The sequence below is a fragment of the Carassius carassius genome, chromosome 29 (genome assembly GCF_963082965.1).
Source record: "Carassius carassius chromosome 29, fCarCar2.1, whole genome shotgun sequence".
Lineage (NCBI taxonomy): Eukaryota > Metazoa > Chordata > Actinopteri > Cypriniformes > Cyprinidae > Carassius > Carassius carassius.
In genome coordinates, this window is record NC_081783.1 from 6,184,591 (window position 1) to 6,211,555 (window position 26,965).

General features: G+C 36.3%; 2 protein-coding genes across 6 annotated transcripts in view; one reads left to right on the forward strand and one right to left on the reverse strand.

The window, feature by feature from the left end:
* The window catches only part of mtus1a (microtubule associated tumor suppressor 1a), a 29,497-nt gene extending 9,745 nt beyond the window's left edge, over positions 1-19,752 (forward strand). For 2 of the 5 annotated variants that reach the window (XM_059515548.1, XM_059515547.1), the window contains exons 4-15: positions 582-719; positions 2,677-2,781; positions 3,119-3,190; positions 8,079-8,299; positions 12,563-12,629; positions 16,537-16,751; positions 17,013-17,118; positions 17,607-17,680; positions 17,811-17,906; positions 18,526-18,639; positions 18,763-18,860; positions 19,225-19,752. In XM_059515548.1, the coding sequence (XP_059371531.1) occupies positions 582-719; positions 2,677-2,781; positions 3,119-3,190; positions 8,079-8,299; positions 12,563-12,629; positions 16,537-16,751; positions 17,013-17,118; positions 17,607-17,680; positions 17,811-17,906; positions 18,526-18,639; positions 18,763-18,860; positions 19,225-19,438 (1,520 nt within the window). In that variant the 3' untranslated portion in view covers positions 19,439-19,752. Of the gene's footprint in view, positions 1-581; positions 720-2,676; positions 2,782-3,118; positions 3,191-4,728; positions 5,112-5,216; positions 5,397-8,054; positions 8,300-12,562; positions 12,630-16,536; positions 16,752-17,012; positions 17,119-17,606; positions 17,681-17,810; positions 17,907-18,525; positions 18,640-18,762; positions 18,861-19,224 lie in introns of those variants that run through there. The other 3 variants (XM_059515551.1, XM_059515550.1, XM_059515549.1) reach the window with 3 other exon arrangements.
* A 1,790-nt stretch (positions 19,753-21,542) lies between these two features.
* Positions 21,543-25,666, reverse strand: pdgfrl (platelet-derived growth factor receptor-like). The gene is made up of 6 exons (XM_059515552.1): positions 25,504-25,666; positions 24,506-24,785; positions 23,112-23,263; positions 22,736-23,035; positions 22,516-22,652; positions 21,543-21,870 (listed from the first exon to the last, which is right to left on the reverse strand). The coding sequence occupies exons 1-6, from the start codon at positions 25,556-25,558 to the stop codon at positions 21,679-21,681; spliced, it is 1,116 nt and encodes a 371-aa protein (XP_059371535.1). The 5' UTR covers positions 25,559-25,666; the 3' UTR covers positions 21,543-21,678.
* Positions 25,667-26,965: the final 1,299 nt, after the last annotated feature.

Sequence of the window (26,965 nt, forward strand, 5' to 3'; positions counted from 1 at the left end):
AACTTTCAGCATCATAACTCCAGTCTTCGGTGTCACATGATCCTTCAGAAATCATTCTAAAATGCTGACTTGATGTTTAAGAAACATTTCTTATCAATGGTAAAAACAGTTGTGCTGCTTAATATTTTTGTGGAAGCCTTTAATTATTCAGAATCCTTTGAATAGAACGTTTAGAAGAATGGCATTTATTTGAACAACAAATCTTCATTTTACTAAGTCTTTATAGATTGTTAATACTAAAATAATTTCATGTGTAAACAGTTTATTTTGTCACAGATTTATGTTGGGCAGTATGTTTAATCACATTTCTACCGTGGGCTAGGCTACCTAAGGTATTAAAAAGCCAGATTTGAATCATTTTTGGAAGATTTAAAGCAGATGTAGTTAAGTGTCCAATGTGGGGGGAAAAACACAACTTCCTGTAACCATGAACTTGGCACAAAACATTCATTGTGTTTTTGGAGGCATGCGTTAAATTGCCTTTCCATTGTTTTGTTTTTTATATAGTGCATCTGAATAACAATGGATTTATTGTTTGTCACTTCCCTCTGCAGTTAAGCTTAAAATGCATTTAACTGTAGGTGCAAGTGCAGTTTCAGGATCCCAGTCCAGATCTGCTCTGTTCGCAGCTCCAGCATCAGCCTCCAAACTGCCCGTGAAGTCCAAATTACAGACCAAGAGCTCCAGCACTTCTCAGACAAATGGATATCCAAAGCAAGGTGAGCCTTCCCAGATTGTCAGCCCGGTGGAGAAAAAAAAATATATATTTATAAATAATTATTAAAAATAAAAACTAATTCTGGATAGTAGTGACTGACTTAGACAAGATCAAACTCATTTTATCCAGCTCGACCCATATTCCCTGCTAGGTCAGTGTTGCCTTAAATCCAAAGACTGATGATTAAATCCCTTCTAAAGGATTCAATCTACTTTAACTAGATTTTTGAAACATGTCAACTTTGAAATATGATATTATCTTAAATATAAAGCTGTTTAAGTCCAATTAGATTAAATGAACTGATATCTGTTTAATCAGGAGTAGCACACATGAAAATATAGCCTGCTTTTTTCAGTCTAGACAGTGATGCTCTTTTACCTTTTGAACATTGTGCTGCTCTCATTGGTTGATGGACATGTTGTTTGTATGGATCAAGACACTCAGTCCCAGATGTCTGCGGGGCAGGGTTTGTTCCACCTCAGTTCACTTGGAGGGGTATGAGAAAGCAGTGCACATCCAAATAATGAGGATCTACCAATGCAAACAGACCTTATTTTCTCATCATTATGTTTAACTCTCTGTGGAAGGTCATGTCTGTGTATAGAGGCACTTTGACTGAAATCTCAGAGCAAGTTTTTACTAATTCAACTCTGTATCTGCAGCCAAGCTCTTGTGCTCCGTATGATCTGACTCTTTTGACATGTCTTCTTATCGGATCTTATCGCTTTTGTATTATTCCTTTGTTTTTTGCCTTTAATGGGAAGCCTAAGACTCCGTTGTGGAGAAGTAAGTATAGTTTTTTTTTTTGGTAGGCTACTGTTCAGATGTAGAATTGCAAATATTTCCAAATTTTTTTGATAACTACAGTATTACCTGATAAAATATAGGTACCCATGTTAGTGTTACTATATTGCTGTTTGTGGTCAAATCAAGTCACCTTTATTTTTGTGCTGCTTTATACAGTAGTGATCATTCCAAAGCCGCTTTACATGATTAAAGTAACAGACTCAATGATGCAAACTTACATGAGACCATTAAGAATCCTGCTGTAAAGGTAAAAACTATTAGCCTGAATGCACTGTAAGTTGCTTTTTATAAAAGTGTCTGCTAAATGCATAAAATGTATTTTCTTTCCGTGTTTTTTTTTTTTTTTTTTAAAGCAGGTGTACCACGACAGTAGTGTGACTATTCAGCTCTTATCAGTTCAGTGTTGGTTCAATTCATTTCGAAAACTGTGTAAAGTTGATTTGTTATGAAATGGGTCTGTTAAGTTCAGCTATAAGCAGTTCTACTGAAGACAACAGTGCCATTATTCAGCTCGAGTCAGTTCAATATTGATTCAGTTCAGTGAAGTGGTATAACATTGTTGATGCTGTGAAATGAATCTATGATGAACAAATTCAGTTCACTTAAAAAGTGGAAGACAACTGCATCATTATTCAGCTCCATTTAGTCAAGCTTTGTTATCATCTGATATAATAAGTGTAGTCAAATTGATAAAATTGCTGAATTTTAAGTGCTTTTTAAACCCCAGCTGAGCAAGCCAGTGGTGAGAAGGAAGCCAAGCTCCCCAGATCAGGTAACAGAAATGGAGAAAAAACTTTGGGAGAAAGGCTCTCTGGCTTAAATGAACAAACACTGTCATATTGTAAAAAATATATATATTTTTTGTATTTTAAGTGCTGTTGTCATAACATATCAAAATTACTATATTAGCTCACAGCAGTGGCAGCCCATCAAAGAATGTACAATATCAGGGAGAGGTCGTGTTTATAGGACCAAGGTTATCATCAAAAATAGATGGGATGATAAAAATCTGCTTACAGTATGTTTTATTGCTTTACATAAAAGCCTCCTAGGAAATTTTCTTACAAGTCAAACTAATTTATGCACTAAGAAACTGTTGAATATTTCTGATGGTTGTATAATTATTTATTTGTTTATTTATTTTAAATCAGACCATGCTGAGCCCCCTGTGGGAACCTTGAGTAAACCTCCTCCTAACAGGACCACATTGTTAAGGACCAAGCTGCAATATCCACCTACCAGGAGTGTATCGTCAGGTATGAGGAGTCATATTTTCAATGTCGTTTTGAGCATTAACCTTTGTGTCTCGGATGGAAGGCTAAAACAGTGAATCCCCTGAAAAGGCTAGGGGATGCCTGGGTCAATTCCCCCAAAATCGAAAGAATCATGCAAGAAAAGAAAATGTTAAGAAACTAAAGCCTTTTTAGTGCATTCATATTTTTTACATTGTGAAATTATTGCACCCCACTCTGTTCATTCAGTACAAGTCAAATTTTTAACAAAAATTATTTGACTTTTCTTATTCTTTACTTTTCGGTCTTTGGTCATCTATTTGGTTTGATTTTGAGTAAATCAAAAACACATGTTCTCCAGGTTCAGAGAGGTCTTCAGGCAGTCCTCTGAAAACCCCTACTACAACCCGACCCATGAGACCTGCTCCAACAGGTTAGACCCAGTTTATTAAATTTGAAGTGAAGCATTCAGTTATCACAGAAAATTGTCATTTAAAATACCTATACTGAGTGTTTTAAATAAATGTATTTATTAAAAAAAAAAGATTTCCAGTATATGGCATTTGTTTCAAAGAAAGACCCTCTAATTCTAATAAATCCTGTTGCTACACTGTGTCTTGTCTGTGATCTGTGAGCGGGGTGGCAGTTGGCTTGCACTGTGTGAGCTCTGTGAATCCCTCTCAGCAATGCAGGATATTTTATCACAGCCAAGTCTGTAACACAGCTGACACAGTCTCTGTCTTGTCTCAGCCGGCTTCTATCAGCCTGGCACATGTAATGTGTGCTTTCTTACCACCCATAAGTACTGTAATTAAGAATGGCGAATACATTCCTTTCAGGGATTAAGTCTTGGGTGTATGCATGCATCATGCCTTCAAGCCAGTGAGACTCCACCATCACAATTATCTATGAGAACGTTTCGTTCCAAAGAAAGTTTACTATAAATAATTGTATTATCCTACACCTTTGGACAGAATCAATTTGAATTGTTTTATGTAGTAAATGGATTCAATAGTTAGGTTTGTTTTACTCTTAGTAAGTGCTAAATTCAGATTTGTGCCATGTAATATAAGCCACTATACCATAACTCTGAGTCCACACTGACAAACTCTTCTTTTTTTTAATGTAATTTAATTAACTTTATAATTTGGTATTTTAATTAATGAAATCAATATTTTATTAAATTAGATAAGATAAATAGAACCATTAAAAATAGTAAAGTAGAATCATTTTACTTCAACCTTTAACCCCAGTCTTTTATTCCCCACTCTTTGTTTTTGGATTTTGTGAAATTACATATTCATGTGAAAGCCTTGTATTTCTTAAGCGTATTTTATGACTCTAGCCTCTAGTTTTTGGACTGCAGCCTGAATTGTGCAGAAATGCATTGTCTACTGCTGTCAGCAACCCCACATAAACATAATTATATTTCAAGCATAAAATTATGTCTTTCATGGGCTGCACACTGTGTTTTCTGTGTTCTTGCTGGCATCACAGGCATGTGTTAGACAATTTTTTTGAGGTTCTCTGTTTGTGACCACAACGAAATCTGTTCCCTGGCCTTGTCATGGGTCTTATTTGAGAAGTTTAAATCCTATTTACATCTAAGGACAAATTAATATGTATATTTGGGGTTTTATTATTATTTTTAATTCAAATACTAACTTAAATACAAATACTAAAAAAATCTATTTTTTTTCATTCATTTTCTTGATTTGATGACCTGATCAGGGTTCATATCGTTCTGTAAGCTGTTACTTTCTCTCCCGCCATTTTTAACCCTCCCCGATGTGTGAATGAAGGAGAAAGCTGTGAGAGAGTGAACCCACCAACCCACCCACTCCTGCATTGCTGCTTACTCCTCCCAGCGCCCTCCCTTCCCTCTCTCCTTCCTTCCGTTCACCCAGCATCCTGCACCTCCTTAACACCCAGCGAAGAGCGAGAGATGCTGAGCGTTAGTGGATGAGAACTGGATAAATGCTTTCTGCTCTGCCTCATTTATATCTTGGTCTCCTGCCTCTCTTTAATCCAGACTGCATCAGTTCATTTGTTTTTGCCAAAGTGTGACGGGGAGACATGGATGTTTTCTCCTTCCTTCCTTCATCCCAATCTTTGCCATTTGTTTGGCAGATGTATTTATTTTTATATTTTTTGCTTTAGCCTCACGTGCTCACCGAGGCTGTTGTTCTTTTTGTTTTGCTTATGAAGAGTTGTCATCTTTCTGTCTTCTCGGCAAGATGTTTTTCTCTTTCAAATTTTCACTGTCCAACATCCATGTGAGGCTGACAGCGAAGGGATTGCTCAGAAACCTCCAGCTGCTGTCAGGATGCAATGCACTGTGGTGTTTCAGGCAGGTCTGTTCCTCAGAAAACGCTGTTGTTGTGGCTTTTCCTTCAATCTGCATAGTCGTTTCAGAGTGTTTCTGTACAGCTCTCAAGGTGCCATCTTCACTCATGTGGTGTTGATTCTATCTTTAGACTCTGCTTTTCTCTCTCTGCCAAAGAGTATTTGCTATTTTACATGGCCAGTAGGCATCTTCTTGCTAGCCGCAAATAGAGCCTGGGATCTTTTTGCAAATAACATGTATATTTGTGCCACGATTTGGGTTATGGTCATCACCTACCAAGTCAGTAGATACAGTAAGTTCATATTCTTACCTTATTCCTCTTTTCAAGCGAGTTGGTTCACAGGTTTAGAAACCTATTTTTCCTGTTTTCAGATGCTCAGGTTATTTTGGCCTGTGGACTCGGGTTGAATGTAATATCTTGTAAATATTTTGACACTATTAATTCCCAACATTGAGAAGAAGTAGACATGTTTGTGGCAGTAACTCTTCTTTTTATAGTGACTGGCCAAATAAGGAATCTAGTGAATAAGGAAACAACTATTTATTCCATGTTCGTAACATCACAGAGGACTATATTTGATCTCAGTAAGTATTTGGCTAAGGTTTCACCTTAGTTTAAATATCCCTCTAAAAATAAATGCATATCAACTCGAATTATAGCATTAATGATAACCTTATTGATTGTTAAATCTGTTTCTGCATGTACCTTCAATAGTACCTCTGACCTTTACAATGATTTGGAATCTTTTTATGTAGTTACATTCTCTGTCAGTATACATCGGCTAGCCTGAAATTGGTGTAACTGTCAAGGCAATAATTGGGTTTTGCAGGACGGATAGGTTTGATTTATTTACTTGATAGATATTTTTTTCTGCTTTATCCTTTTTTTATTTTTTTTATCTGCATAACTAATATTATTTAGTTACTATAAGTGCTTGCACTTTAATGTACCTTCAGTCTTCTCTTAAGTGAGTTTTCCAGCAGAGGGAGCCACACGGATGTTTGCCTAGCAGTGACACCTTATGGTTTGAATTATACTGCATTTTTAATGTGTTGGCTAACATGATTTCTAATGTGCCACACCAAGACGACGACCTACATTTTTGTCTTTTAGAAATGCACTGCTAGTTTTTAAGAGAATGGCATATGAAAAATAAATTTAATTTAGGACCACTAGAATCATGTTTGCAAGGCCAAAGCATTCAGAGTTTATTCAAAGTTCATTATTAATGGTGTATTTCTGTTTTGTTTTTTAATTGACTTTTTTGTTTAATGTCTCAGTTTAATGTATGCCACATAAAATGTTTCTAAAAAGCCAGTCTGGATTACATTTCATTAGCTTATTTAATATCATGCCAAGAGAGACTGGTCTGCACAAACAGAGGTCAAGGACCGTAGAAGTGTTCATAATATCGCCTCTTTCATTAGTCAGCATAGGCAAGTTTTTAAAAAGGACTAATATTTCCAGTTCCTTCAATCCAAGCTGAACCACTTTATTTATTTTATGGGTGGGTACAGTGAACTAACAGACTTAAGAGCCGTTTACAACTTTGTTTTGAAGGAGTAACAGGATGCTGGAAAGGAAGAACATTCATATATACTGTATGCAGTCTGAATGTATTGTCAAAGTTTTTTTTTTTTTTTAGCAGAAAATTTCAGAATTCTGGACAATGTCTGTTGGAAATAGTTTATTGACATTTGGATCAAGTTCAAAAATGGGCAATGTTTCCATTCTTATTGCTTAGATGTTTCTCAAAAGACTGTTTCCTAATAGTGTTAAACCATGCACGTTTTGTGACCTTCAAAAACTGTCTCTAAAAGGACTATTGTGAATCCCAGCTTGGATTAATTTTGAAGTTAGTTGTACAATTTAAAAATATGCTTATAGACATTCATTTTCATAGCATTAAATGTTGTGCAAAATGTATTTATACGGTGTGGACAAACCCACACTGCTGAAACAGTGTGCATAAATGGTATTTAACCTTCAAGTATTTTGTGTGGTTTTTTTTTTTTTCCTGCATTCTTAAGGCATGATATAAAATGCTGAAAATCATGAATCATTGCTAATAATTTTTTTCCTACTTAAAGTGTTTCTTCCTCCTTTTTGCCTTCTAGAAACCTTTAAGAATTTCAATATTTCAGACAGTAGTTTTGACACATTTTGTATTTTCTTTATTTTTCAGTTTTATTTATTATTATGTACATATTATATTATACATGTTATACGTATTATATAAACATTAGCGCTTTGGGTTAAGAAAAGATAAATAAAATGTGGTGTTATTATATGTAAAAAGAATGAATATATATATTTTTCATTCTTTAATTTTCTTCGGCATCTTAATGCCTTTGCAGATGTAAATGTGGTGCTGTAAATCAGTTGCTGTTGGATTGACATCAAAAGAGAAAGGCTTTATGGGGTTTGTTGTCCCACCCCTGCCTTATTAAAGTTGGTATTTCAGAAATGTCAAAGGCTACTCTCATCGAACTGTTATGTTATAACTCTGCTAGGACAAACTGGATTAACAACATAAAGACTTTAGGTGTTGGCATTGGGAAAAAAAATTCTATAAAAGCTGTATACACCTCACAGGGGTTTTACGGCTTTATATAGTGCCATTTTAAACGTCGGTAGCTTTCTTCAGGTACCCTTCCTCTAGTAGTAAGGCAGCTTTGTGAGAGGGATTTGTGCCCTGATTATGTCCTGGTGTTATATTTATGAGATGATGTAAATGAAAGCCACTGTGGCATAGCCCTGCTAAAATAAGAGGATGTTATTTAGTGATGGGGTGAGCTGTTAACTCATTCAGGGTTGCATTTGGTGAAGGGTTGAATCTGTTTTTGGATCATCTCTTGGATTTTAATGAACATCTCTGACGTAGTCGGGTCTAAGGCCTATGAACTGGAGGAGCACGGTGCAGAAAGATAGTGCTGAATGTTGTCACAGCACTGAATGCGTGTTCTCTTACAGTTGACAAGAACAAGTCAAGGACGAGTTCCCGAAACCAGCAGCCCCCGACAAATGCGCAACCGGATCTGGTACCACCAGAGAGCAAGTCTAGAAATGTGGAGTACTACAAAACTGTGTGTGAGAAGAAGAACCAGACCATTCAACAGCTGGAAAACCTGCTCCGATCCAACAACCGCAGGTTCGAGGCAGTTGCTGTGGTCATAAAGCATCTATGTGCTGGGGTGAGTATTATGAGATTATACTGCTTAAATTCATGATGAATCATTCTGCTATACACCAGATGTGAATAATACATGAAGATGGCGTCTTTGATCAGTTAGGATTAGATTTCTTTGGTTAGAGTTAGATATCAAGGTGGGTTCTGACCACCCAGCACTGATTATATTGCTTTGTAGACTTGTTGGGTGTGTTTGCAGTCAGGTAATGTTGTGTTACTCCCTTCTGCTCTCTGTTTGTTCTAGTGATTTTCTTTTAATGTTAACTTCTTTATTACTACATTATCACCTTACTTCTTTAACCTTCCCAATGACCTGTCTTGTATAGCTTTTCTCAAATTCATTCCATATGCACTGTTTTTTAAATAACCCTCCAAAGCTTTGTCTATGCAATTATTTCACGTTTTATTAACAACATTTAATAGTAATATTAATTTATTAATTACTGGTGCGTCCTCAATATGTAAATGTATACCAAATAAATTATTAATTTCTGTCAATTATTCCTCACCGTCAAAACTTTTGATTTTTTTTTTTTTTTTTTTTTTTTTTGGAAAGTCATCTAATGTGCACCAAGGCACCAAAAATTATTTCTCAATAATATTTCAGATTATAATCTCTCATAAAATATATTTTTCTTTTGTAATTTACTTTCCACCCTAGATGTATCTATTAAAACTCAGGTTACATATAATCTCTCCAGCTATTCCTGACTCTGGACCAATTAGAGCATGCTAATTTTAGAATTGTCCTTGTTAAAATGGGAATATGAAGGCAGTTTGGCTGTACATGTTTAGGTTAATGGTGAGAAAAGGACAACCGCCGCTGTGCAAAATCAGTTTGTTTGAGCTGAAGCTGATGGGTTATAGTCTGGAGTGCATGTTGGCTGCTCCTGCAGAATCTGGACCAAGACCAACTTTAAACTAAAAGGCATTACTGTAATTAAGCTGTGGCACTTAAAGAATCAGTCCATTTAAAAAAAGTGTATTTATGAATACAAAGGTCAAAACGTTTATCTTAATACTGTAGATTGTGGACTAGACATTTTATTTAATTATACCTTAAGGTCCTAGGTTCACAGTTTTTTCTTTGAGTGGTCTCTGCCATACAGACCACCACACAATTTATACAAGGAGAGTACAACATCAGCTCTCCTCTTAAGCCATGATTCTTTCCTGTCGGTTGTTCTTATTCAGTGTGTTTTAAATGTGCGAGGCACCATTTCAATGTGTGCTGCTTTCGAAAATTGTCTGACTGTCACCAGATGTATGAATCTGAATACTGGGTGCTACAACATAAGATATAGTATATAGTGTATATAGAACATGAAAGTAAATGTAGTGTTTTAGCACTGTATAGGAATCTGTTAAGCGTTCATTAGGAGGTTGGGCTTCAGCATGTCTGTGTGAGAGTGTACCAGCTGCTGTCTTCATATGGTCAGAAGCACCAGAGAGCTGCTGGGGGCTGCTTCATATCCTTTGTTTGCAATGAGCTGTCAGCACACTGTGTGCATTGCCATAATTTCACTACCAGAGGCCACACATGCTTTCCCTGAAGCAGTAACATTAATTACCATAGTTGATAATGCTAAATAAATGTGTTTTCAATATTTTCCCACTAAAGTTCTTGGTGTGATCACATGATTCGAAATATTTAGCTTATTTTTTTTTTTACATTTTTTTTAATGATATTTAATGCTTTTGATACAGTATTAGTTAATATTGTATTTAGTATTGATTTGCCTCACCAAACTGTACAACACTATTCATATGTTATAACTGAATGTTTTTACATTTATATATTTGTTTGTTTGTTTATGGTGCAAACATAATCTGTTGTTGTTGTCTGCTGCATACAGAAATGGTTGTTGTTATACAAATGTTTATATTAAAAATATGAATCTGTTATTTTTTGTGTATAGAAAACCGATAATAAAAAGGTTACCATTTCTTCATGCAGTAAAAAAAAAAGCATTCCTTTTTTACAACAATCATCATAATGACCAATAACAATAATTAACAATGGTAATAGAAATAATGATAAAATAGGTCCTTATAATGTTATCCGTCATTTTCTATTCCATAAAAAAATAATCGTATTTAATGATAATAATAAATTAAATTTACTGCATACAGAATTTTTTTTTTTAATATTAATGATAATGATAATAGTAACTGTTTTATTGTTATTTATTATAATTAAAAATACAAAAACTGTGTATGCAGTAGAAAACAATGGACTATTATAATAACATTAATACTAATAGTAGCCTATTATTATTAAATACTATCTTTTTTGTCTGTGTGCGGTAGAAAATAATGGATTGTTATAAAATTAATAGTAACTTTTGTTATTACAATCCATTATTTTCTAAAATGTATACAAATTTAATAGGCTATTATTATTATTATTATTATTATTATAAAAGTATTGTTTTTTACTGCATACAGAAAGTTGTTGTATTTTTAATCATAACAATAAAATAGCAACTATTATTATTAAAAATGTTCTGAATGCAGTAGAAAACAATGGATTATAATAACATTCATAATAGTAACTATTTTATGGTTTAATTTATTATCATAAAATACTATTATTTTTCTATGAAATGGAAAATAATGGATAACATTATTAGGACCTATTTTATCATTTTTATTACCATTGTTATTGTTTTATGATGTATTTTAGTAGTAGTAATAATAATAATAATAATAATTTATTATTATAATTATTGTAGTTTTCTGCAGCACTTATTTGGTGTACAATAACCACAAACTTGATATGAACCTCCAAATTTGAATCTGACAGCCTTGATTAATTATAGACGAATTAAAAGTGACATCCCTGTAGTTTTGTGTTGTCCAGTTGTTAACTTAATAATAAATATGAAAGTTAAATTGTATCCTGCACTGCTTTCAGTTAGCAAATGCTGAGGAGGAAGGCGTGAAAGACAGCAGTCCTCCTCTGTCCTCTCATGTCCTGTGGAAAGGTCACTGCACACTTCTGTAACGCGTACCATTTCATTAAGTGCCACTCAATCATCCAACTGTCAGACATTGCATTTTGCTCTACTTGCTGTGGTTGTCCTAAAGTGCAGCATTTATGTAGCAGCCTACGAGGCACAATACAGCCGCCTCCCTCCATTGCCCTTCTCTTAGATATATTATGGTATCTTTTCACCACTGAGAAGGCAAGCGGTTGGAGGAGGTGAGAGCCAATGAGCTTTTTCCACTAGTCCCTCCGATGTTGAGTGAGACGGCAGAGAGAGGAGGTAGAGGTGGCAGAGGTTCATGCATCTGGGCTGCTGCCGTCCTGCATTCTGGACTGAAGTCACAGAGACGGGATCATGGGCTGCTCAGGCAGCAAAGTGTGCCTTAATGCTCCCTGCGCTGGACACAGGGTAAAGACATTATCCTCTCCGCAGGCTGCAGGGCAGGATAGATTAGCATTTGAAATGGGATAGCTGTGAATGTATATACAAAGCATGTCCGTTGTCTAGGATTAGTTTGGGTATTCTTTAATCTGATTTGTTTCACTGTTTGATTTATTCTAATGAATATGCAATGATGAGTTCATAGCTGTAGTGTAAATGTCACTCTGCAAGTGTTTGCACTGATCCTGGGGGGAAGGGGCTGGTCAGGATGGCAGCACGCGGTTTTTGAAGCGTCTTTGTGTTGGTTAAGGAGGCTGACAGCACTGCAGCTGTGCCGCTGGCTGTCCTCCACTTTAAAAAAAGAGACAGTGGTAGGGAGAGAGAGAGACTGCTGGTTTCATTGCTCTAAAATCATTTGTTGTCATTCATATGCTTGGTTTTTAATTGAATCTTTAAAGAGCTGTCATAGTGGTGTGTAAACCACAAAGCTGAGCTATGGGGTGGTTGAATACCCATGCAGATGTCACGACTGTTGCACAACAATGTGTTTTCTTTTAATGCAACAACAAGTTACAAGGAAGCCTGTTTTTTTTTAATGCTTCTGTGCTGCTTTGCTAATGCAGTTATTTGTCATGACAATCAAGCACGTTCAAAACTGAACTATAACTCCGATCCATCCGGTCCTATGGTTGACAGTCACCCTTCGAAGGGAAAACCTAATGCATAATTCATGTCTGTCAAAGGAATTTCAGAGCTGTTCATCATGACATTAGATTTCACTTGGCACTGCCCTGCTCTATTGTGACATTCTTTTGGCATATTGAATAATTTGAGTAATATGAAGCATGTGTTGCATTAAGAAATGATCAACTGATTTTTCTACTGTTTTCCTGCAGCATGAGGAGACGATGAAGCAGCGCAGGGAGCTGTCTCAGGAGCTGGTCACCTTGCGTGAGGAGCTGGGTAAGTGTGTGTGTGTGTGAGTCATTGTAGAGTTCTTGGCTTTCACTGTCTGCGGAAAGAATGGAAAGACCTGCCAAAATGAAGCAGTTTGTAATTAATGTAATATTTGGATTGCTGGTCACAGGGAAATCATTGGGATGAACAATAGGTGTGCCGTTTCTTGCCGTAACACGCACACTACAGTGACCTCTCATACTACAGTGTGATAGCCTGTATCTGTCTTACCTTTTTTTTTACTTCTCTCTGCATTTTGAAATAAAAGTAACAAAACGGTAGTGGTAATACACTTTAGAAAACACAAATATGGGTAAATGTGTTATTTTAGCACTGCACAATCCGAGCTTCTTGTCATAGAGTAGTGCATCTTGGGATGCTGTTCAGATCTTATTAGAGTTCCTGTGAACACTACCATTCAAAAGGGGTGAGTATTTTTTTTTTTTATGATTATTATTATTATTTCACTCAAAGTATGCATTACATTTTTGCAAAAGTTACAGTGACTACATTTAGAATTTTACAAAATATTTCTGTATCAAATTAATGCTGTTATAATTTTGTATTCTTTAAAGAATCCTGAAATTGTAAAAAATTTTATCACGACTTCCACAAAAAAATATTAAGCAACACAACTGGTTTTAGCATTGATTTAAGAACTGTTTCTTGAGCAGCAAATCAGCATATTAGAATGATTTCTGAAAAATCATTTGACACTGAAGACTGGAGTGATGCTGAAAATTCAGCTTTGACAGCACAGGAATAAATAGCTTTTTCAAGGGTATTAATATTTCACAGTATTGCTGCTTTTAATGTATTTATTTTACATTTAAGCATTAGATACATTCAAAATCTTAAAATAAAACGTATCAACCCCAAACTTTTCAGTGGTACTGTATACTAGGGGCTTGTTAAGTTCAGTATTCTGTAATATTTACCCATTACGTTATGTAAAAAAAATGCTTAGGCACAATTTATATATTAAAAAAATGCATTTAAGCATGCCTACTTAGAACATAATAAATATAATGTATCCAATGTACACTGGTACCATGTTTGAATTTGCCTACAACGGAGTGTGCCTACTAGTGCATTACCATTTGTTTGTAGATAGGGGATGGTCTGTTTGTTTTATTGGTTCTGTTGGAAGCGCTCTCCCCTCACATAGGTCTCATTTAGGAGACACACCTCCAAAAAAGCACATACTCAAAGCAGAAAGGGTGAGCCGTCCTGGAATGTGAAGGTCATGCTCGTGTCTGTCGACAAGGTCAGAGAAGTCTGACGTTCCTCGCAGTCTAATGGGCAAAGTAACATGGAGAAATGAATTTAGTACCAGCCAGTGTTTCCCATGAGACGTCTGATGCATTGATTTCACAGCTCATATTTCCACCTGAAAACTGAGCATACCAGGGAGAGATATGAAGATTGTTCTTTCTTTACTGATGTATCGGAATCGTCTGAGCAGGGTTCATGTATTTTTGCTTAATCAGAAAAAGTTATTTTTATTCTTTGACTTGGCAAATGTAAAAGTCTGGCAAATGATCACTCTTTACTATTATAATCACTACTTAAGCGTGTTAGCACATTCCAGGGCTCCTGACCTCTGTAAGAATTCTACAGGGAACCTCCTGAAGTCACAATATAGCTGCAGGAAAATATCAGCAATATTACCCACAGACAGCTTTATTTTCAGCTTTCACCCAAGCATAAAGCGAGTGATGTCACTGTGAATACTGCAGCATGCCATGTTTTTTGGCACACACCCAGAATTCCCTTTTAAAACAAGAGTGTCTTTGAACACAGGACAACTGCTCTCTTCCAGTGAATCGAGTGCTGTCTTTACACAAAACCTGCTAGAACTGTGTCCAATTAATTTAGCTTGCTATTTGGCATGTGACTTTATTAACTTCTCTATGAAGAATGTTAACTTAATGTGCCCTTTGTGTCATTTTGTCAATAGTTTTAATGTAAAAACATCTGTTTTCATTCAGACTAAATGTCTAGACGATGTCACATGATTTATTTGAGGCACATTCAAACTGGCTTTTTAAATGGTTTAATTTTCCATTTTGGTCAGAAAGGGGATATAAACACGTGTATTTACATAAACTGCACATTTGTCAAGCTTTCTGCTGCCAAGAGCTTTCTGTAATAACCTAAATATACTGTTTGGATGCATATGCGCAGTCATTTTTGCTGACTGTCGAGTCATGACCTGTGTGCCCCTTTTAATTTTTTTCTTTTGTGGAAAAGAAAAAGGATCCTCCTCCTCCTCCTTAACTGTCTGTTTTTCTTCTTGTTTGCATTATTTTGATTATTTATAGGCCTTCAGCTGTGCTCTGCATCGTAAATATAACCTGTAATAGAATTACACTGCAGATTCATGAAATACATCAAGCCATTAGCGAGCTCTGGGTCTGGCTCATGGTTTAGCTCTGTTAACTGTCTCTTGTACAGCAGGGTCAATAGATACTGTTCTCATTTAACCCCTAACAACAGCTTTATAATGATTCTGATTGAAACTCATTTTAAGACTCTTTTAAAGGGGGAAAATCAGTGGTTTTCATCTCGGAATACAGATGATTAGATTGCAGTGCCAGTAAGGGAGATGGCCCAAGTTTCCCCCTGGAGAACAACAGCCGTTCTTGTGTTGTGACTCATTCAAGTAATTTATTTTGCTGACATGCTTTTGACCTTTGATAATAGATGAGGTTCAGAAATACCTACTAATGCCGCCAGTAAACCGATAAAATGAGCTGAACAATCTGGTGTTATTAAGCTGTTATTCTACAGAAGTTAGGCATAAATTCCCAAGTGCTCACTGAGTGTTTTCACACAAATATGAGCATCACATTAGCCTCATGAAGTGAGTGGACTGGTCAGCTGTTTGAAACGGCTGCCTTGATTTCTGCTGTTATTACTTTACAGTGACCTGAACCAGGTACAAATAAGTTTCATAAAGAGACTTACAGGCCTTTGCATGCTCATTGCATCACATGACTTTATTGATATTTGAAAAACTGCCATATCCAAGAGATGTGGCATAACCAACAAACACTGACATCTTTAATTTAATTTAAAAGTAGTTTGGCATAATCTCTTTTCATTCCATTTATTATCATTTTTGTGATGCGAGTACTGTTGTAACACCCTGACATTTCTGTTTTCATGCCTCCCTAAAACATCACTGTGCCTCCTTTAAATCACTATATGTATGAGTTTATGTTTGCGTTCAATTAATTTATAAATGAATAATAGCCTCTTATTCCATGTAACAGACTACAAAGACCGAAGCAGCTGCAGGATTCAGCTTGCTACTTTGTGTGAAAACCACAGCAGTCCTGTGCAGGGCAGTGAAGTGCCATCTGTTTCTTTCTATAAGACCAAAGGTGGCTGATGCTCACAGGGGCCGTATCTGTGACACTGTTCTGATTGAGAGAGAAAAGTGACTGGTTAGGAAACTTCTGTTCATTATGACTCTTAGGATTAGTGTTCCTTTTGCTAAACCTTCTCTTAGTTGTAATTTGACATGTTCCTTGTAACAGTTGACACATTATTTACAGAACTGCTCGAGATAACGTAACTGTAAAGACAACTGGGACTCATGCAGAATACTTGAGTAATGAATCATAGCATCGAGTTTCAGCAGGGCCTGATGTCAATGCAGCAAATGGACGTGTTGGCCTTTCAGCATTTGCTCTGGTTATCCCACTGCTGTCTACATATAGCATATCTATATTTTCATATCACAAACTGGTGCATTAGATATCAGATGTCCTATTTTTTTTCTGTGTTGCTGTCATCATGCCAGAAAAAGGGCTTTCATCTTAAATGGTGCTTTAGGGGATTGATTTTTGTAAACTGAATTAATCACTTAATTGATCTAACTTGTCCAATCGGATCTTTTCCTCAGTGAGCTCGGCTCACTCCTGTGAGCGTCTGGAGCAGGAGAAGGAGGAGCTGCGTGCTGCTTTTGATGGAGTTCTACAGAAGGTCCAGGAGCAACACCGCTCAGACCTCACTGACCTCGAGGAGAGACTCAAGACCTTTTACTCCACTGAGTGGGAGAAGGTCCATCAGACCTACCAGGAGGAGGCTGACAATTGCAAAGCTCAGATGGAGCAGCAGGTGTGGAAGACAGTGGGCCTTTCGTGTCACTACACACTTTTTGTTGGACATACTTTATTTCTGATGTCTTAAACTGTCATATTAAACATGATCACTTTCTCAAAACTGTAGAGTGGTTTCATAGCTTTTGTTTTTCTTGTACCTTGGTATATGAGCCACTTTTAGTTGTTTGGACATATGGTATCTGACTTCCCCATCATTTATACACAAAACAAACCAATAAGACTTTTTTTAAAAATTACTTTATTTGTACTTGTCTAGCTAAAAGAATTGCGAGAAAAACACGAGGCTTTGAAGAAGGAGCTGGAAGTCAGCCATATGGAGGAGGTGGATGGCCTTAAACTACAGTTTGAAGAGACTTTCAAAGGTAAATAATATTGGGCTTTGTTTTTATCTAATATGGTCTTTATCGGTCTCTAAAACGTGTGTGTGTGTGTGTGTGTGTGTTCTACTGAACCATATTTTGGGGACAAATTTGTATCCAGAAGCTAAAGATGACAATCTCCCTAAATCTTCTTTTGGGAACATAATCATTTATGAAAACAAAAAGTTAAGTAAATAAAAGTGTAAAAAAAAAAAAAAAAAAAGTGACATGACATTGTGGGGATAAAGTTTAAGTCTGTATAAGGAAAATGGTTTATAAATAATAAAATGTCTGTTAGGATTAGGAGTAGTGTTAATGGATAAAATATAACAGTTGTACAGTAAATACAATGTCTATGGAGACCTCAAACGCAAAAATTCAACAAAAGTGTGTGTAAATGTTGCACTTGTTAATATAATGTTTAAAGACATCAATATTACCTATTAATATATCATGCTCTGATATATTCTGCTCTGTCTTGACTTTCTCAGAACTCAGACAGTCCCATGAAAAGGAAATGCAGACTTTCAATGCAACACTGAAGGAATCAGAGGACACGTTATCTGTAAGGCAGTGACCAAGAGCTAAAGTTCTCCACGCAACATCCGTGTTTCCTGCTCACTTTTCCTTTCTTGTATTTTGCCCTGTCAAAATGTAACAGACATTTTCATCTCAGTGCATTTTTCCTCAAACAGAATCGAATTCAGGAGCTCATGATGGAGAATAACAACCTCAAAGAAAAACTAGATGCTGAAGTGAAGAGAAGGAAGGCTCTGGCTGAGAAAACAGAGGTACGTTATCACTCCTGTATAGCTCCCAAATATCGGTGTTATCAAACAGACTTAGCCAGTGCTATTGATAGTAATGCATCTCTAAGTAGACTGTGTGTTTTCCATGAGTGACAGGTTAATATTAGACTGGCCTTTCCAATCAGAGTTAAAGAGATTCCAGAACACTCAACATTCTGAAAATGCATGCGAGGGCATTTAGATAACTACCCTGCATAATACTGTAAAACCCTATCCTATAAACAGTGTGAAAATCCAGCACAGGGTAAGTTCATATATCAGGGTTTCTTCAACTATGGACACTTTCGACCCTTAAGCTGTTAGGAAAAAGTAGTGTCTTACATTTATGCATTTAGCAAATGCTTTTATCTAAACGCTCTTCACATTGTCACATGGGTTTAGTTTGTTCACCAACAACACCCAATATTGTGTATATACTCTTACACCACAGGAGAAGGCTTTATTAGAGACAGTAACCTAATTTGGGGTAAAATTAGAATTACGCCAAATGTGGAATCCTGAATTTGAGACTTATTTTATTATTTTACTGGATCTTAATGATCCAGTTTAGGAAAGCCAGTAAATATTCTTGATCTCTCTTGCTTATTTTCTTATGTTTAAGGACTCGCATACTCTTTATCTGGAGCAGGAGCTTGAAAGCCTTAAAGTAGTGTTGGACCTCAAGAACAAACAGATCCATGAACAGAACAAGAAACTCATGCAGATAGACAAACTGGTGAGCTCAATTATCTGTTGTGCATAAAGCGTCTACATTCTCATCACAGTAAAGAGATTAACATAAATCTGACGCTCCAATATATGTGCTGGAGAAACTCTCTAAGATTTGATTTATTGTTAGATGGAGAGGAATGTGAAGCTGGATGAATGTCTTAAGAAACTGCAACAGGAAAACGAGGACCTTAAAGCCAGAATGGACAGACATGCTGCTTTGTCAAGGTAGCCTACCACAAACTTGTGTTCATAAATATGATACCCTTGGGATTTTAGAACTTATTTTACTCAATCCACCTGTCTAGCTTCTAAAATGTGGGTGCTTTCCCAGTGGGCTTCATTCAGTTAGACCTCGAGCAAACTAAATTCTTTGAAGATTTATTGTATCTGCATGTGGTACAAGACATTCTACAAAATTGCTTCTGGCTTGACACTTTAATTGCTTTGATTACTTTGTGCTCTTTTTGTGGTAAGAATGGTGTGTTTTCATTGCAAAGCTTTGTGCCGAGAGACCTTCTGCTCTTTCATCTTGTGCAGTAATAGTGACTACTCTAATCAGGTTTACCAGAGCTGCCTTGTTCCATTGCAGACAACTGTCCACAGAGCAGGCGGTTTTGCAGGAAACCCTCCAGAAGGAGTCCAAAGTGAACAAACGCCTATCTATGGAGAATGAAGAGCTGCTCTGGAAGCTCCACAACGGTGATCTGAGCAGCCCCCGTAAGGTCTCCCCTTCCCCGTCCCTGAATCTCCAGTCACCGCGGAACTCTGCAGTGTTCTCCAGCCCTCCTGTCTCGCCCAGATAACAATGGCCTTCAGCTTCCAGGAAGCACTTTCATACAGGACAGAGCACTTCCTGCATGCTGAAGCTGGTCTGGACCATGTCAATGGCTCTCAATATGGAATGGACTTTGTTGACTCTCTTGTACAGATAAAAAATAAAAAAAATTGAAGACTATATTGCACAGAAGCACTCACCAATGAGGTCACCCTCGTACTTTGCCTTTCACATCAGACTATGGAGGAAAAAAGAAATATCTCAGGGCTTGTAGAAGGTTTCTCTCAAATGTATGGGTTTTTTCCCCTCCTGAATTGCTTTGTTCCCTGAAGGTCCTGACTTTTTGGGACTGACATTAGAATCCACGACTGGGGCCTTTATCAACTTTTCCACCAGACACCTTTAAGTGTACCTGTATATACGCAGATTTATCTTCGCTCTGGGACGAATGCCCAAATGCAAGCTGGCCAATGGACATTTCCCAGATGCTGCTGCTCGTGTAACGTTTGGTTTCCCTTTACTTTATGCAGGACTTCAGATCCCAGATGAACTTTTCTAAAGAGGCACTTCATAGATGAACTCATGCCATAAACCGACTGTTACTATTTACTCAAATGGAAACATTCACCGATCACAACCAGGTGTTCTCAAAACCTTATGCAACATTTTTTTTTCTTGTTTATATCATGCCTTTATTTTTGATTTTGTAAATGGTATTTGTTTTAAATCACACATTAAGAACTACAAAAAGGTGAGCTTTACCCAGATCATGATGCATGTTTCATCACAAATATGCTCTCCATATCACTCTCATATGCATAGGAGAGATGCAATACAGTGATTGATGCAGAATGAATTGATTAGAAGTCTTGAATGTTTTGATTAATACCTGTTTAAGGGTTGAATTACCCCTTTTCCTAATTTCTTGGCAATCAGAGATGCAATGGTGTAGTATGCTTGATATGTAAATGGCAAGTCATTGGGAAGCCCTGTGACTGAAGGCATACACTATTGGGAATCTGACTTTTTTTTTTTTTAATGACTTTCTTGAATACGGGTTTTGTACATTCTGTATGATTGAGCCCTATGGCGGATTTGAGTGTTCGTTTGTCCTTGTTTCTATATTTATTTCTGATCATGAGACCAATGTAATGACCGAGCATGTTTTGTGGCATCTGGAGCTCCCCCTCTGTCTGAAACCCCTCCACTGCAGCTTTACATTCAAGCTATTTACAAAGAAGTTAAAAAGCATAAGTATTAGTTTTTTCCTATGTTGGTATGTATTACTAGGCTGTTTGTGTGGATGTTGGTGTGAAACTGAAACTCATTGAAATATGCAATTAATAAAGAATTCAAATAATCTGTTTGTAATTGTCACCACATGTTTATAACTTTTTAATTGAAATGCTTGTCCACCTAAAAATAAAATTAGTCATTAACAATTTTGTCTCACTGTCATGTTATTCCAAACCTGTATGGGATTCTGTAGAACGCAAAGAATGTTGGTAACTGTTTCAGTTCCTATAATGCAACCAAAGCTGTCTGGTTACCGATATTCTTCAAAAAAATTTGTTTCACAAAACAAAAAGTCATACCAGTTTGGAACAACATGAGGGTGAGTAAATGAAGACCGAATTCTCATTTTTGATAATACTGTCTCTTTAAGTAGCCAAGCAGTGAATGTGTGCAGGAACCTGTTGTATCTGTTGGTTTTATTATTTCTTTTCATCATGTTCCGGCTGGAAGTCTATGACTGTGTTCTGTTTTTTTTTTGTGTGTGTGTGTGTAGTGAATTCTACTGTAACTTATTCTTAAATTGCTAATAATTCAATAATAGAAATCTCTTTGAGAGGAGGAGAAACATTTGAATGTGTCGCACCAAACCAAAATAAGCTCTGGGCTCCCTCAGCACATTCCACATACGGAGTCAATTAGAGCGGAGCACAAAGCCTTCACGCTCCTCAGACATATTTCATGCATATAGAACTTAACACCTACCATTCTGAGTATTATAGGTTAGCATGATTGAAAAACACTTTCACAGACAATGGTGCATCACAAGCTGTATTACTGTATGCTGTTGATTTACCATTGAACATGAACCTTGCATTAACTTGCTTCATCATTGAGTCTCAGTTTAAATGAAGCACTTTATTTTCTAGTCCTATATAGAATGCATGGTTTTCATAATGATTTCATTAAGCAGGATGAAGCTTGAAGTTTGAATGGAGTCCAGCTCAGCTCAATAATATAATCTTTATGTTGTTCTTATTCGTGTGACTTTACCGTTGTGGCCACCAATGTCACTCCATGCTTATTTTTGGTGGTGCAGATGTACTTTCCATAGTCAATGGTTTCAACATCATCCACTATCATGACGCTCTGGGAGATGCGTGTTGTGTGTCCCACTCCACGGTTTATCAGTCGCCAGGAGTCATGAATGCTCACCGGCCTCTGGCCCTGAGAAACACACATCACATGGACACCTATTTATCTGAATCAACATTACCTGCTAAACATTTGGAAGAATTAACATTTTTATGTTTTTGAAAGAAGCCTCTTATGCTAAGGCAGGATGCATTTGATCAAAAATGCAGCGAAAATAGTAATATTGTGAATTATTGTTACAATTTTCATTTTAATTTTCAAGTGTCTATTTGCACATATTTTAAATGCAAGTTATTCCTGTACTTAATTTTCAGTATTACAAGACCCTTCAAAAATCATTCTAATACACTGATTTGCTGTTCAAGAAAAAATATTCTTATTATAAATGTTGAAAATAATAGCACTGCTTAATATTTTTGTGGTAACACTACCATTCAAAATCAGTATATATATATATATATATATATATATATATATATATATATATATATATTCAGCAAAGACACATTAAATTTATCAAAAGGTACAGTAAAGACATGTATGTACTTTTATCAATAGTGTATCTCTTTATAATTGTTATGAGCAAAGCTGTAGCATCCACAAAATAGCATAATACTGAAAAACTCAAATATTATTGTCCCAATCATCCTGAATCAGACGCTCAGATCTCGACTAAATCACCTTTTCTAAAAACAAAACAAAGAATGTAGCACTCACCTGGCCAGGATACCTCCAGCTGAAGCTGACATTCATCTCCGGTTCCCCCAGAACTGTGCATGTAACATTGAAGATGTCTCCACCACTCACTATGTTCGAAGAAGCCTCAATAGTCGCAAAAGGGGGGCCACTAGGCACTACGAGGGAATAAATGCATTTTTTTTTTACCAAAAACACTATGTACAATGTGTGTGCTAACTCTATTATGCTTTCCTCTTACCTTCCACGTACAGCAGCTGGTATTTCGTGGATATTTGTGAAGTGGTTTTCGTGGTGCTGTTGGCCTTGCAGTAATAAGCGCCCTTCTGTTCTGGACTGGGGTTTAGGATGATGAAGCCTTTCATGGGATTGTAAGAGATCTGGGTCCCATCCACAGCAATTTCTTCTGCAGGAACTTCCCTGTGCAGCGAGACGTTGATTTTGGGGTTTGACACCCGGCACGGGACAGTGGCAGGCTTGTCAGGGCGCAGGTAGATGATCTCAAAATAGATGGCAGAGGGGACAAACAGCTCTTCTTTGTCTAGATACAAAGAGAATTGTAACAATGTCTTTAGAGTTTTAAGATCACATAGATGATATGTGAGCAGATGCTGTACCTGTAAAGTATATGTATGTAGCAGAGGTGCTTTCTCCATCCTTTGTACATTCTTGTCCATCACAGAGCACCACCCAGCAGCTGTACTCCCCCGTGTCAGCAGCTGAGGGAGACGACAGAATCAGCTGACTGTACCGCTCATGCTGCTTGATGCTGGAACAACACAAACAATCAAGTCTAGACCTGGGCTATGCATACAATATCATACTACTTGTATTGTTTCTGCAGTATATAATAAGCCTAAATATACTATGGAATGCATGATTCATTCTACAAATGAAGTTTTCGTTTTATGTCCACTGATGATAAATATTTTTTTTCTGACCATTTTCTTCAGAAAGATCATATTTTATCCATAAAGGAAAGCATATTCGTTCAGTTTAGAAATCATTTCAGTTTGCTTGAAACAGTCTCTTAAATGTAATTTTATGCAGTCCACTTTTGAAGTGAGAGGGTTAACTAAAACCTAAAATCCTTTTAAAAGTCCAGCAATTTAAATAAAATAACCTTAAAACTTAAAATAATATTAAACTTAAATTCAATTTTATTTTAGCTACTTGCCATGGGTACATTAATCATTTTAATTAAAATGAAAACAGAAAATAAAAAAATAATAATTAATTAAGAAACTATAATAACATCTAATTGATAATAAAATAATACTGGTTTAAATTCATTTTAAAATCAACATTATATATTGAATTTATGTCTAACAGTGAATACTTCGGGAAATTCTTTTAAAAATACATATTTTTTAATAATTTTATATAATATTTTATTTTGCTCGTCAAAAAAAGTTTATCTACAAAAACCTATTGTGAATTTTCTGAATGGATGAAATTATTAACCTACTAGCACAAGCACAAGCACAGAAAACTGTATCCCAAAAAGCAATGTGTCCGACATGACCTTCCTGAAGTAATTACAGTTGACCACTGAATAAAATTGTCACAATTTTTAACATTTGATTCCTTATCAGACTGCCAAATGTTTGACTCCAATTTTTAAATTGAGCTATTTACATAAAAATAGAATTTTGGGTAACAATTTATTTTAAGTTGCCCTTGTTGCATGTTACATGTATTTACTACTATACTAACAAAAATGATGCATAATTGCATGCAATTAACCCTGAGCCAATCCCTTATCCTAACACTAACCATAATAAGTACATGTAGTTAATAATATTACTCAGTACTTAATGTAAAGTTACACTGTAACAAGGACACCTTAAAATAAAGTGTAACTGAAACTTGTATTTATTCACATATAGTGTAATTATGTTTCTAATCATACAACTTTCAAACTCTAGTATTCCAAACTGAGAATACTCCAGGAGCTATTAATGTGTTAGATTTATGATTCTAACATATATAAAATAATAAAGAAGAATACCTGAGGCGGTTGTCATTGAAGGTGTCCAGATAAGAGGGATATGCCCAGCCAATATTAGTCCCTTTGCATCTCAGTTCCATTGTTTTGCCAGGACTCAAGGAAAGGCTCTCGCCCAGTCTGAGAAAACGGCCTTTATCAAGGACCTGGGTGAGAATGGACTGGCTCTTGCTTCCTTCCTCCTTTTCTTTTACTTTGGGGTAGCGAACCTTCACCCTCTTTCTTCCTGGTCTAATGCTGTTCTCACCAGGCACTTTCTTACGCTTGACCTGCTGACACACACCTGGGTACACCAAAACACAGTTTTCCTGGTCAACAGCGTGTTGGTTCAGCATTTGGATGTGACTGGCAAATTTTACATGAGGAACTTCTAAAGAGCAGTAGCAGTCATTTATTCACTGCTAGTAGGCCATAAACATAATACAGCATATGTGTTTCATTTCTCTTTTTGTGACACTTTATAACTCCTATGACCGAGCCAAAAAAAAAAAAAAAAAAAAGGAGAGAGAGAGAGAGAGCAAGCATAAGAGTTTTCTGCCATCTGGAAATCAGCTCTATAGTCTTACAGCTGTACAAACAGAGATGCTGGAAGTATGCCTTTCTTGTTCTCGGTGCAAAAGCATACACATATGAAACAATACTGAGGTATTGGTAAAACTCTATATAGATATATACAGATCTTTTGTGATTCCTAAAAAAAAAATCATTTAAAAAATGCCTTGATAGGATGCAAACATATTTGATTCTCTATCTTTTGTCTTTGCTGTACAATTAAATCATAAGTTTAAGTAAAACTCTGCCCTGATTTGATCTTTCCTCCCCTTTCTACTCTGGAATTTGGTTTCCATTGGCACTACTGTCACCACTGGCACACCATACACATTCATTTACTTCCTTTCCTAGCAATAGAAAGATAGTTTTTTTTTTTACTTTCTTCATGTTTGGAAGTTATAATAACAAGGCAGAAAAGAAAAATAAAAATAAAAGAAAGGTCTGCTCACCATTTTGGAGCTCCAGCCAGAGCAGTGCCAGTGTGAAGAAGAGCCAGAGCTTCATGATGTCTGAAGTGGAGAGTTCCAACAGAGCACACGGGGCCTGAGAGCAATACAGGAGCTCTTTGTCCACTGTCTGTCCCGTTTACACTCCGTCAGCTCCATCCTCTGTGAGAAAAGAGGAATTTCCCCAACCCATCTGCACACTCCCCCTTCAGTGTCAGTCTGTGAGCCCCGTCCTGCGATCCTCTAACGCCCTCTGCTGGACTGCAGCTATTTGCAGTATTTAACTCATAATCCCAATTCAGCAGACGTCATTCAAATTTAAAATATTATTTGACCTAAAATTTAAAACCTGCTGTTATTTTCTCATCCAAGATAAATATGACATTGTTTAGAACACACACACACAAACTGAACCCATGGTCCTTGGTAACTCATAATATGCAAGTCAAAAAGAGAGTCAAAAAAGCAGACAACCGTAAATCCTCGGTTTGCACTTCTAATTTATATCCAGGCGTTTTGTTTTGCTCTCAGAGTCACATTCATCAATAATCACGCAACGCTGACGTCTTACGTCATCCGCCAGAACTGCTTCTGCGTAAGACAGATAACAGAAGTTATCTTACAAAAGCGCATGTATTCACTACATGAAACTCCCCCGGAGCCATGTGAGGCATGTTTTATTATGGATGTGCGCGCTTTATTTGACGACTTGTGGACTGTTGAACTGCAATAACCCGCTGACTACAATGATAGAGCTTGAAATAGCCAGGATATTTTGTAATATTACTCCGACTGGATTCGTTTGAAAGAAGAGTCATGTACACATAGGTTGCCTCGAGGGTGAGTAAAACGCTAGCTAATTTTCATTTTTGGGTGAACTATTTTATAAATAATAGAATATTCATACAATATTCAGTATGAAATATTGTGAGAGAGTTCTGTGTCATTTATTTTATGCTTCACAAATAGTGGTCAACTTATCAATTATTTTATATTATTATTATTATTATTAATAATAATAATAATAATAATTGGGGAGTTTTGTGCTTTGTTTACTGAAGCGTCATGCTGAAATCTGTTTCCATTGGCAGTTGAGTTTTGCAGTAATTTGAAATCAAATATCATCATTAACATTACTGAGATGAGACAAAAACTAAACTAATCAACAGCTCAACAGACCTACCAACCAAGAAAAAATATCTATTAAAATGTAAATAAAATGATTTAATGGCTGTTTAAAATTATGTGGGGGAAACATTGTTTTGGGTGAAAATTTTTATTGTTTCGTATGCAACCACTTTGCAATGTTTTGACAATGGCATAATCCACACATTACGTACATCATTAAAAAAATTATTATAATGATAAGATACAATGATACAAAGGCTTTAAATGGAAGTTGATGTGCATTACTTAGTGAGACACTAACACATTGTTATTAATGGTTGTTCCAGATTCTTAGCCT

Coding starts and splice junctions, on each gene's coding strand:
- pdgfrl (XM_059515552.1), bottom strand. CDS start 25,558: ATGAAGCTCTGGCTCTTCTTCACACTGGCACTGCTCTGGCTGGAGCTC. Junction 22,653..22,735: donor CCAGCTGCTGTACGTGGAAG/GTAAGAGGAAAG, acceptor ATTCCCTCGTAG/TGCCTAGTGGCCCCCCTTTT. Junction 21,871..22,515: donor GCTGGAGGTATCCTGGCCAG/GTGAGTGCTACA, acceptor TGTGTTTCTCAG/GGCCAGAGGCCGGTGAGCAT.